General features: G+C 32.3%; 1 protein-coding gene across 2 annotated transcripts in view; it reads left to right on the top strand.

Annotated features, from left to right (window-relative positions):
- Window positions 1–10924, top strand: part of LOC132730401 (ceramide transfer protein-like) — a 34749-nt gene extending 23825 nt beyond the window's left edge. For both annotated transcript variants that reach the window (XM_060716315.1, XM_060716316.1), the window contains 4 exons: window positions 6037–6100; window positions 6885–7084; window positions 8695–8818; window positions 9218–10924. In XM_060716315.1, coding sequence (XP_060572298.1) covers window positions 6037–6100; window positions 6885–7084; window positions 8695–8818; window positions 9218–9345 — 516 coding nt within the window. In that variant the 3' untranslated portion in view covers window positions 9346–10924. The remainder of the gene's footprint in view (window positions 1–6036; window positions 6101–6884; window positions 7085–8694; window positions 8819–9217) is intronic.
- The last annotated feature ends 1670 nt before the right edge of the window (window positions 10925–12594 follow it).

Genomic DNA, 12594 nt, shown 5'->3' with positions numbered 1-12594 from the left:
GTCAAATCAAATAAAGGCTTTAAAATGATTGAAAAATAAATCTATCAAAAATGATATGTTAGGGAAGATAGGATTTGGGTACATTGTATTTGTAGATGACACATTTGTTTAAATTATGTGATATATTTTCAGGAATTTTGCACATTTTACCCCAGAATTTTGCCTTATGTACTCAGGTGAACTCCTGCCATTAGATAGTACCTATATATTATGTTCATATCAATAAATTACATATCATTTATATTATTTATTTGCAAGTGTTAACAAATTATTGAAGATCATAGGTAAAGTTTACCAAATTAAGTTACAATATTTAAAATTTATTTGACATATGTAATTTGGAAACATATAGATACTTATTTCAAATATAAATTGACAAGATTTGCTTATACATGTAGCATTTACCATGTTTCATAATGAAAACTTAACTAAGATTACCTTAATTAAAGGCACTAATGTCTTTTGCTATATCCTAAACTTGTGCTGAATATGAAGCTTTTAAAATTAAGGTCAGCATCATGTGAATATCAAATTTTTCTCAACCTTATTAATTGTCCTATGTGTGTTTGAATCTAGATGATTCTACAAGACATTTTAGGTAAAGCTGAAAGGTCAAAAGTCAGGACCCATGTCCAACAGCTATCTGTGTAGAAAAGTTTACCTTGTTACTAAGGTTCCAAATGCCTTGTTACTATAGTTACTGATGCCATGCAAAGCAATGTTGCCGTGAAAAAGAGACTGGCTTTTATGTCAACCAATGCCAGAAATCACTATAAATATATGCATATGCATATACTTTCTGAAACTTGTGGTGGTGTTTTGACCACCAATACAGACCTGGCTAGATTTTCAAATCAGTCCAGTCTGTGACACTTTTGACCTATACAGCTTAATTTTATTATTTTAATAATGGAATCCCTTAAATTAATAATGTCAACTCACAAATTTAGACAGTTAGAAAATTAGGGCAAGACTTTTACACAAAATACAAATTCAGCAGGAAAAATGTTGATGAAAGAAATTTAACTGTGTAGGGCAGATGCTCAAAAAAGTGTATTATTTTATCCCATATTTGTTTATTATACATTACATGTATATACTACTGTAAAACTTTCATGAAAATGTTTCACTCATATTGATGTTACAGAAGTCAGTGACAGTTAAAGGTTGGAGCCTGTTTAGCACATAAAGTGCCACCCTTGGTGTATAAATATACCAGTCAGAACAGTAGATTATAGAATGTTGTGATCTGTACTCACATAGGCTCAAATTATAAATGATGTGTAAGTCAATGCTGTATTATATTCACCAGGCACTAATGTTTAGAATGATCAGATTTGTACTACATATTTATCGGGAGTAGAAAATTGAAATAGAAAAAAGGATTGAATTAAATAGAATTCATCGTCATGGAAATAGAAAAGAAAGTAAGTATAGTGTAGTGATACATTTTACATATAAACTATAATTGCTCATAGGCAGAGTGAGGAGGTCAAAATTTTATTACCCATAAGCCCAGAATCTTGAAAATGATTTTGTTAAAATTTTGGAAGCTAGTTATTCTCAATTATAGGGAGTATAATTGACACAATTGTATGAACCGTAACTCTTGCGCATTTATTCCTATTTTTGCTCTGTTTTACTTTTATTTCATTCAGAGACAGTGTGGAAAATGTCACAATATAATGTTTAATATTGACGTGAAATACAAAATGTTTATTGAGAAATAACTTATTTTGTATTGCTGTTTATTGCATGCTTTACGATGGTTTATAGAAATATATCAGTGAATTAAAACTGATAATTTCACTGTTTGAAACAGTGAAATTACCACTTTGATAATTTCACTGTTTTGAATTTAAGCCCCTTATGTTGTTTCAGTGAAATACCAGCGTGCACAGTACTGGGTACCAACTTAATGTTGTGACGTCGTAAATGACGTCACGTTGTATTATTATTTGGCGCGCTTTTCATTCAGTATTAGGTTTAATGTCTTTTTAAAACGTTTCTTTGCATATAATAAAAAGAAAATTTGTTTAGTTTAGTGTAAGATCGAAATATATTTCACCTTGTGCTGCGCCACTCGTGAAATATACCTATTGGTGCTCACTCCGTGAAATATATTCCGATCTTACACTGAACTAAACAAATATCCTCTATTTCTTTTTCTGGACATTTTAGTCTTATTAGAAAATTGTCACAATTATTACACATAGATTGATATCATAGGTATAGATAAGATACTATGAATTGTCAAAGCTTTACATATATTATGAATTCTTTTCTTTCACGTCTCTGTATGCCTTTTCTCTTTCTGCAATAAAGATGTGTTGTTTAGATACCCTTACATTGTCACTCTTTGCTTTATTTATTAATTCATCAGTCTGTGAAAATGCCTAACTGCAAACTCTTGAATTTCATTAGAAATAATGTAATTTGGTAAATTAAAGTAAAGTATTAAAATGGAATGATAAATATTTCATACCTTTGAATGACTGGTATATTTATAACCATTTTTTTCCATACATAGTTGATGCATGGGTTGTGGGTCTTTATTATTGTTAAGGGTTATATACAGTTTTCTCACCGTCTGTCTGCAATTGTACTTCCTGGCCAACAATTTTGTACTTTCCTGGTCAACGTTTCGAAAACAAGCATGATTTCAATTTAATTTTAATTTGTTTTCTGTTTTTTAAAATAATTCATAGTCCAAATTATGAGACAATATTTCCCAGGAAAACACATGCTATTAGAATAATCAATTTAATAAAGGTTTATACGTTTGGATTAAGATTGTTTGGCAAAGAACCTCTTGAAGTAGCTAATTTTTGTAACATCTGTAAAATCTTCCTTTTTTTTTACTATAGTTTATACTTTTTAAACAACTAATATGTTAGCAATATATTATGTACCTTATTTCTTAATTGATATAAAAAATGATCTTTAAATGGCTAGTTCTCACAAGAAATTTTGGTACATCATGTTATATACTAACTCCATGATAAATTTTTCTCTGATTATTCTCCAAGTTCATTGTGTTAATTTTTGTATGAGTATTTCAGGTTTGCAGTGTGACATGATTGTGCTGTCAACATTTGTTTGTAGTACTGTAGTAGGGAATAAACCTATATATCATGCTCGTTGTTGTACTATTCACTTACATTAGTAGAGGTCGTTGTTATTATTATATTAGCTATATAGATATATGTGTGCATTTTGCATTGTGTAGAATGAATGTTATCAAATATTTGCTTCACTTTTGTGCTTCTCATTTAGCTTGATGTTGGAAAAATGTGCTAGCATAAAGAATAGTTGAAGTAAATTTTGTGTGTGTTGCTTCAACTTGCTTGAATACTGAGGATTGATTGAAAATCAAATGTTTAGAGACAAAACCAACCCCATCCGCTCTCTCTCTCTCTCAAAAAAAAATTACTTAAGTGACTGTTTACCAAGTCTTCAATTTTTAGCTCGACTTTTCTATGAAAAGGGGAGCTATCCTACTCGCCCCGGCGTCGGCGTCGGCGTTAGCGTCGGCGTTGGCGTCACACCTTGGTTAAGTTTTTCGTACCACCCCACTTTATTTCAGAAGTATTACAAGTATGGCTTTGAAACTTACCATACTTGTTCACCATCATAACCTCCATCTACAGACAGGAGTACATAACTCTGTCAAGGTTTTTGACAGAATTATGGCCCTTTTTTGACTTAGAAAGTGTATTGAGCTTGGTTAAGTTTTTTGTACCACCTCACTTTATTTCAAAACCATTGGAGGTATTGCTTTGAAACTGACCATACTTGTTTACCATCACGACCTTCATCAACAGACAAGAGGACATAACTCTGTCAAGGTTTTTGACAGAATTATGCCCCTTTTTGACTTAGAAAATACATTGAATATGGGTAAAATCCACTTATTGCCTTAACCCTTTGAGATATTGCTTTGAAACTTTTAATGCTATTTCACATCATTACCCCCATCTGTACGCAAGAGAAGGTAACTCTGTCAGGGATTTGTTTTAAAAATTAAGGCCTTTTATCGACTTAGAATCTTGGTTAACTTTTTTGTACCAGTCAACTTTTTGACTGAACTGGTTGAGATATTAAATTGAAAGTTGGAATACTTGTTTACCATCATGGTCCCAAAACATGGGCAGGAGAAGGTAATTCTGTTAAGGATTTTATTTGAATTATGGCCCTTTTTGACTTAGAAACTCAGTTAAAATTTTCATTCTTGTCCACTTGTTGACTTAACCATTTGAGATATTACTTTGGAAGTTGGAGTTCTTATGTGCCATCATGAGACCTATCTGTAAGCAAGAGAAGATAACTCTGTGAAAATGTTTCTTGATTTGTACTTAGAAATTCCTAGTTAAAGTCTTGTGTGCCCTTAACTGTCAAAGTTTTGTTTTATAGGCAAGCACTAAAAAAGTCGAGCGCGCTGTCCTTCTGACAGCTCTTGTTTATAGTTTTTCTTACAAGCTGATTTTTTTGTACAAATTGTAGGACAAGTTAAGCATTTTTAGTGTAGAGACTGACTACCAGGTCGTCAGGTTTTGCAATATAATAATTTTTCTTAAAGAGCAATAGTTTTCCTTACAACACTATTTTTTACGAAATTACAAGTAAAAGGTGCATTATCTATTCAACTTTGCTTTAGTGTTACTCTTATTGTAAGCACTGTTTGATCATTAAATAGATGGTAGTATGAGTTTTCAGTCAGCTGTAGCATTCATTATATACAGGGCTCAAGCTAGGTTCAAAATTTAGGGAGAAGTCACTTCTCCCTCCAGCTGATTTAGGGAGAAGTGGGGAGACTTTAGGGAGAAGTGAGGAGATTTATTTATCGATGTTTGTTATCGCAATTATGTTGACTCACTGTACATATCTTATTAAATGAATTGGATTTGTGTTACAACAGAATATTCAATTTTGATTTAAAACAGAGACATAGATAGCTATTATTATAACTATTGTTATCTATGTCTCTGTTTAAAAGTAGTTTGAAACAAGTAATAAGAATGAGTATCATGTAATGCAACCATTGCATTAAATGAAGATAAAAAAGCCATAGTTGATTCCTATCATGGATCATATCATGGGTGGATTAACAGTTATTCCCTTCTGATTTACTATTAAAAAGCTTGCGCCGGACATTATATTCAATTTCACTTATGTTGTAAATAAAATGAAAGTAGATTACGAAAGAAACGATCTTTGATTTAACTTCGTTTGTAATAAATACAGTGTAATACACCGTTAATTTTATCAAATTTAACTCGTCGACAAAAAAGGTTATCATAACTTTCATTTAAAATTACCGTTACAGTTATATGTCGAGCGGTCCTCTTAATTCTGACAATCATTCGATAGTGAAAATTTAATTGACGTTTGATCCGTCCATCATAAATAATTGTTACAAGTAGTTGTATGTTAGCGATTTAATGATTGGTTAAATAATGTCGCCTCGATTAAAACGTGAATTACGATTGGTTTCTCGCACGTATCGGAAATCTCGCCGTGGGCGGAGTCTAATTGTTCTTGAGCGTCTGTTAATTAGACTTTTATGACATGTTGGTAAACAAACTGATTAATGACATTTCGCGTTGATTGAGATGCATGACAGTCCCTTTTTCTGGCGGCACGGGTAAACAAGGCAAACACACACAACATGTTATTGTTATTGTTGGTAATTTTCAATAATGGATCAATAAAATCGGGCGACTTCATCTTCGCTTTCATGTAGGATGTCGGCGAAGTCAGACGGAATTCGGCGACTATTTCGCCCGAATCGCCCACTAGCTCGAGCCCTGATATATGACATCATCTTCTTTTATTTCCTATGTCTTAATTTTGTTTTTAATCCCTTTGTCTTATCATTTCCATAATTATGAAGTCATGTTATTTTTACTGGGTTCATTTATTTTCTAGTTTTTTAAGAAAAGGAAAAACATTTTAAATATAGCTACTGTAGTAAATAGTTAAATGAAAATTGAAATATAGATTATGAAACAATGTAGATTATGTTATATATTTCAGGGTATTACGGGTCATGAAGTTTGCCATCATTTCTGGGATATAAAATACAGAATGGACTGGGAAGGTATTGTTTATTTATAAAGGAGTAGAGTTATGATATATTACCATGCTGGTTGTGATATAGTCTCAATATTTTGACTGTAAGCCTGATCCCTTTTACACACTGGTATTACATAGATGTTGTGAAGGGCGACCATCATCTTTAGAATAAAGATTTCTTGTGCTAGTTGTGACAGTGATGACTTACACCACCAGTATAGAGCCAGGTTTGACATGTCATTCAATGACATAAACTTGCAGACAGAAAAGGCTCTGAACTGAACTGTTTTCTGATCGGCTTGAAATATTTATCTAGATTTTTCTAAAATTCATTAACGAAAATGTTTTAAGAATTAAATGTAGAATAGTCTGGGAAATTTTCAAGGATAAGAGTTTTTGAAGTAACATTTCAATTAATGGAAAAAAGTATAATTTTTTTTGCTATAAATAAAAAACTTGCTCTTTCTTATTACTGTCATATCTAGTGCTCATAAATGAAATCAAAATACAACCATTAAGGGGAGCAGTGGCCTTGTGGTTAAGGTGTCTGCCTCTCAACCCAGGGATCATGGGTTCCAGCCCTACTCAGGGCATGACCATGTTTCTCCATATGACACCAGTACTGTTTGCTTCCAGGAAGCAGACTCGAAAGTAATTAATATAAGTTGCAAGAACTTGTTCAGCAATTGTGCTTAAATATATATGTTTAAACCAAAATACAACCATTCAATGAATCATCACCTTTTGCCTCTTTTGATAAGGAATAGTGAAAGTCCATATTTGTAGAATTTTTTTTTATATTTTTACAGCTACGTTGGATAGCAGTAATGTAGTTGAATGGCTGTCTGACGATACGTTTATTTGTCATAACATCATAAAACGTGTGTGGCCAGCGTCACAGCGCGATGCCCTCTTCTGGACCCACATACGACACGTGCAGGGTGAGACGGATGAGGAACCCGATTTATGGATTGTTGTTAATTATTCCACTAATCTTGAAAGTATACCAGTAAGTGTAAATACAGGTTTAACAATTATTTATGGGTGTTAGTACATACTTGATTATATTTTGTTATGCAAAATTAAAAAAACGAGAATTTCATGGTATAATGGTTGTACACATATTCAAATCACTTTTGCCTCACAAATTTGCGGTTTATATTTTGCCAGAGGGTTAGTATTTTCCTTCTGAGGAAGCTATGCAACTAGTCTGCTGAAGATTGGTGGTTCTACTTGGAAGTTGTCAGGTGCATGTATTTTTGAAAAAAGATGGCATCAGGAACTGATTCAGGGCTCACGCTGTCGGTCGCCATTTGTGATTATTTTATAAGATTGGCGATTATTTTTGCATTTTGGCTATAAAATCTGGCGATTATTTTTTACTTCCAACAGTGTTTGTATAAGGTGTAAAAATCTATAATGAATGCAGTAGACCCAATTAACACCAGCGGGGTGCATTTAATTGAGTGTCAACTTTTTACCGGTCACGTGCTGCTAACTATATTGCCTGAGGTGAAAAAATACATGCTAGATGTATAATTGTATAAGTACTTTAAAGATATTGTCCAGCATTTATAATAGCCATCAAATATCCGTCAATTAGCCACAAAAAATCGTTTAAAAATTGATAAACTGGATATTGACTTACCCAAAATTTACTGTGAAATGCAGTAATTGCAAATTTTGATTTTTTTTTGTTTTAAGCTATTTGACTAAATCGCCAGTGGAAAACAATGGTAAAATATTTAAAAAGTATTAACTTCCAAACAACTATTTGCACAACAACCAAAATTCTGAATATTTCTTCAGAAAACAGGAAAAATCCAATTGTCACATATTTTCGCGACACCAATAATTTTGATATTTATTTAAATGTGAAATAAGCTATGTTCTGTTTAAAAATCTTTACTACTATGGCAGAAAATTTGTATTACATTGGAGATGATGATATTTTTCAGTAAATTATTCAGAAAAAAGGCTGCATTCTGTGAATGAGTTTGCAAACTTGTGTTATTTCTACAGGCTAATATGACCTAGATCTACTCCAGTTCTGTGTGAAATGTGGAAATTGACAGTGGTTATAGCTGACAAAATTTGATTAGAACAAACAAAAAAAGTTGTCTGATAACAGCATTATGTAAAGTTATAATGAATCTTTAATATAATTGTTATACAGTAATTATACTAATTATAACGTTTTTATTCTGTTCTATAATAACAAAGTTGTGGTTCTATTTAAAAAAAAGGTAGTTATCAATATACACAAATGTATCAGTTTATTTGAGAATCCTTATAAACTAAATTTTTTTATATATTTAATGTTTATTTAATCAACTGTTTATGTTGTTAATCACTAATTCGTGAATAGTCCGCTGAACTTTTGGCTATTATTTTTTTAAGTTGAAATTATTGGCTATTATTTTATTTGAGCCAGTGTGAGCCCTGTGATTGAAAAGTGAGTCTATAAGCTTATGGCTTAATTTGCTGTGAGTTTCTTTTTCATTGTAAATGTTTGTTAGTGTGAAAGTTTTTCGTGTCAAATAAAAAATTCTACAGAAAAGTTTGGGAGAGAAAACCATTCCTTTTATGATAATCTGATACAATTGTTGAAAATTTCAGTCCAATAAGTATGTACGTGTAACGATGAATGTGGCAATGGTTTGTCAGACTATAATAGAACCACCAGTGGAAGGTGAAATAACCAGGGACAATATCAAATGTAAAATTTCCTATACTGCTGAAGGTAGGTGCAATCTTGATCTATTCATTATCATACAATTATAAGATTTAAAAATGGTAAGTGGTTTTCTGTTTCCAGAATCATGTCAAGATATTATTACACATGTTAAGGTTACAAATTCTATATTAAGTAAATTGAGGTGTTTTGACTATTTTGAAAAAAATTTGGATCTTTTTCTGTGTGTTGAAATGCTACCAGTCTCATTAAGCTCTTTTATATCAGAAAACATCCAGCCACTTTAAGGAAAGTTGGTGAGCACATCTTCGACTTTCTTCTGCAATTTACTCTGTAATTAAAACTTAAATGTTGCCATCTTACCATACTAGTATCTTAATGACTTTTCCCTTACCAGAACAATAATTAGAAAATGGTAACTTAAAGCTATGTCATCTTTTATTTCAGTAAATCCAGGAGGTTGGGCCCCAGCTTCTGTTCTGCGCGCTGTTTATAAGAGAGAGTATCCAAAATTCCTTAAAAGATTTACCTCTTATGTTAGAGAGGCTACTAAAGACAAAGAAATCTTGTTTTGAAGTGTTTAAGTTAATGTTTTTTGTTAATCTGTTATGACAAGTGCAAGTTGCCAATGAAGAGTTTCCTAAGGATCACACAAAAAAGCACAGGAAGTTAAAAAAAATGAAAGTGAGAACAGGAAGTTGAAAGAAAATGAAAAAGAGGCTGAATACTGTCTGTTTCTGCAACAGAATCAATGATTTCTAATCTTTGCTATATACATGGAAAAGGAGAACTTCAAGCTATTGACTTTCCAGTAACAGCTAGACATGCAAAAGAATGGAGATTTCTTTCATGTTGCTTTTCTTCTAAGCTTTCTACAATGCAGCTTTATTACATGTGGGAAATTATTTAAAAAGAGTGGTCACACACTGTCTTAGACCTAACCATTCATATATCAGTTCTTTGAGATTTTAAACATAAATGCCATATATGCTAACCATAATTGACCAGTGATATATCATCTTGAAAAGCGTTACCAGTAGTTAATCTAACATGCAAAGTTTTGAATAAAAAAGTAACTTCTAGAGTGTGAAGGTCACATTTAGAAGTAACTCACACAGATGTCAATATGTTGTTTTTCTTCTTCTCAACTGCTGTAGTATATTATTTCAATATCACATTCTGTATAAATGTTACTGCATGTCAGACATGCTCCTTATTATTGTTAATTGGACCACTATATCTATTTACAAGTCTGAAATTGGTTTCAAAACTGCTGAGCAGGTAATGTGTCAAACTCCTCACAGTGATTACATCCCTTGACAGATTGTACTGATAAAGGGAGATCACTGTGTAGGAGATTGGTAATGTGCTAGATTATTGATAATTAAATGTAAGTTAAGTTTAAAAAAACAAGTTAAACACTTGTCTTTCTAGCTCAACTGTCACAAAGTGACAGGGTGAGCTTTTGTGATTGCTTTTCGTCCGGCGTCCGTCCGTCCGTAAACTTTTTCTTTAAATGACATCTCCTCATAAACCACTAAGCCAATTTCATCCAAACTTCACAGGAATGTTCCTTTGGTGGTCACCTTTAAAAATTGTTCAAAGAATTTAATTCCATGCAGAACTCTGGTTGCCATGGCAACCGAAAGAAAAAACTTTAAATATCTTCTTTTAAAAAACCATAAGAGCTAGAGCTTAGATATTTGGCATGAAACATCTTCTAGTGAGTGTCTACCAAGTTTGTTCAAATAAAAGCCCTGGGGTCAAAATTGGCCCTGCCCCGGGGGGTCATTGATTTTCCCTATATGCATATAGTAAAAACTTAAAAAATCTTCTTTTAAAGAACCCAAAGAGCTAGAGCTAAGATATTTAGCATGAAACATGTTCTAATGGGTGTCTACCAAGTTTGTTCAAATAAAAGTCCTGGGGTCAAAATTGGCCCCGCGCCGGGGGGGTCATTGATTTTCCAAATATGCATATAGTAAAAACTTAAAAAATCTTCTTTTAAAGAACTCAAAGAGCTATGGCTAAGATATTGAGCATCAAACATGTTCTAATAGGTGTCTACCAAGTTTGTTCAAATAAAAGCCCTGGGGTCAAAATTGGCACCGCCCCAGGGGGTCATTGATTTTCCCTATATGCATATAGTAAAAACTTTAAAAATCTTCTTTTAAAGAACCAAAAGAGTTAGAGCTAAGATATTTAGCATGAAACATGTTCTAATAAGTGTCTACCAAGTTTGTTCAAATAAAAGCCCTGGGGTTAAAATTGGCCCCGCCCCGGGGGGTCATTGATTTTTCCTATATGCATATAGTAAAAACTTAAAAAATCTTCTTTAAATGAACTCAAAGAGATATGGCTAAGATATTTAGCATCAAACATGTTCTAATAGGTGTCTACCAAGTTTGTTCAAATCAAAGCCCTGGGGTCAAAATTGGCACCGCCCCGGGGGTCATTGATTTTCCTTATATGTGTATAGCAAAAACTTAAAAAATCTTCTTTGAAAAAACCCAAATAGCTAGAGTTAAGATATTAAGCATGAAACATCTTTTAGTGAGTGTCTACAAAGTTTGTTTAAATAAAAGACCTGGGGTCAAAATTGGCCCCACCCCGGGGTCATTGATTTTCTTTATATGTGTATAGCAAAAACTTAAAATCTTCTTTGAAAAAACTCAAATAGCTAGAGTTTAGATATTAAGCATGAAACATCTTCTAGTTAGTGTCTACAAAGTTTGTTCTAATAAAAGCCCTGGGGTCAAAACTGGCCCGGCCCCAGGGGTGTCATTGTATTTAACTATATGTGTATAGAAAAAAACTTAAAAAAAATCTTCTTTTAAAAAGCCCAATGAGCTAGAGCTTAGATGTTTAGCATGAAACATCTTCTTATGGGTGTCTACCAAGTTTGTGCAAATAAAAGCCCTTGGGTTAAATTGGCCCTGCAACATTGGGGGGGTGGGGGGCTATATACAGGTGAGCGACCTCAGGGCCATCATGGCCCTCTTGTTTAGTTTGAAATCTTCTGAAACTGAAAACTGACATGATTCCTTATTTACTTGTGTTTAGTTTGTTTATTTATAGCAAACTTTTATTTTCTGTTTCGGTACCTCCTGATATGCAAGAACAAGGTTTGGCCTTTAATATTAATATTATTTTTTTATAGATTTTTTTTATATAGAAAATGTTATTACTGCTTTTTTTCTCACTTAGTGAAATAATTATCGGATGCTTTTTAGAAAAAAAAAGACATAAAAAAGCAACAGGAATGACAATGTAATAATAAGTTAATTTAATTCTGCACTGCATATTTATTTCCCAGTAAATTTATTTTGCTTACATTGTATGTATTTCCTTTTCATTCTGCAATACTTTCAGCAACTGTAGATATTACTCTTGTATTATTTTTTAGCGGAACAATGCAATATGAGGAGTTGCACAGTATTTATTTTTTATTACTCTAATTTGTCTAATGTATGTAAATTGGGATAATTGTTTTGTTTTTGTTTAGATGAGTCTTTGTATTACTCTGAATATATGTAGTTTAGTCATATATAAATAAATGTATATATTTTGGAGAAGTTATTCAAATTGATACGCTACTAGTTTGGAGATAAAGTTAGAAAATGAATTCTTTTATGAAATTAAACTGAGACGTCAATTTAGTCAGGGTGGAATGTCAAAGTCAGCAATCTTTAACCTTGCTGGAATTCGATTCTGAAATCCCTTAAACTTTGAATGGACTGTTCCAGCTTTAAAGCAGGGCAAATCCATTTAACAAATTTAGGTTAAGGTTAAAAACCATGATGTAAGAAATAATATTTACCTAG

Source organism: Ruditapes philippinarum, unplaced genomic scaffold, assembly GCF_026571515.1.
Source record: "Ruditapes philippinarum isolate M1 unplaced genomic scaffold, ASM2657151v2 ctg1213_1_1_1_1, whole genome shotgun sequence".
In the NCBI taxonomy this organism is placed as follows: Eukaryota; Metazoa; Mollusca; class Bivalvia; order Venerida; family Veneridae; genus Ruditapes; species Ruditapes philippinarum.
This window is presented reverse-complemented; position numbering and strand designations above follow the sequence as displayed.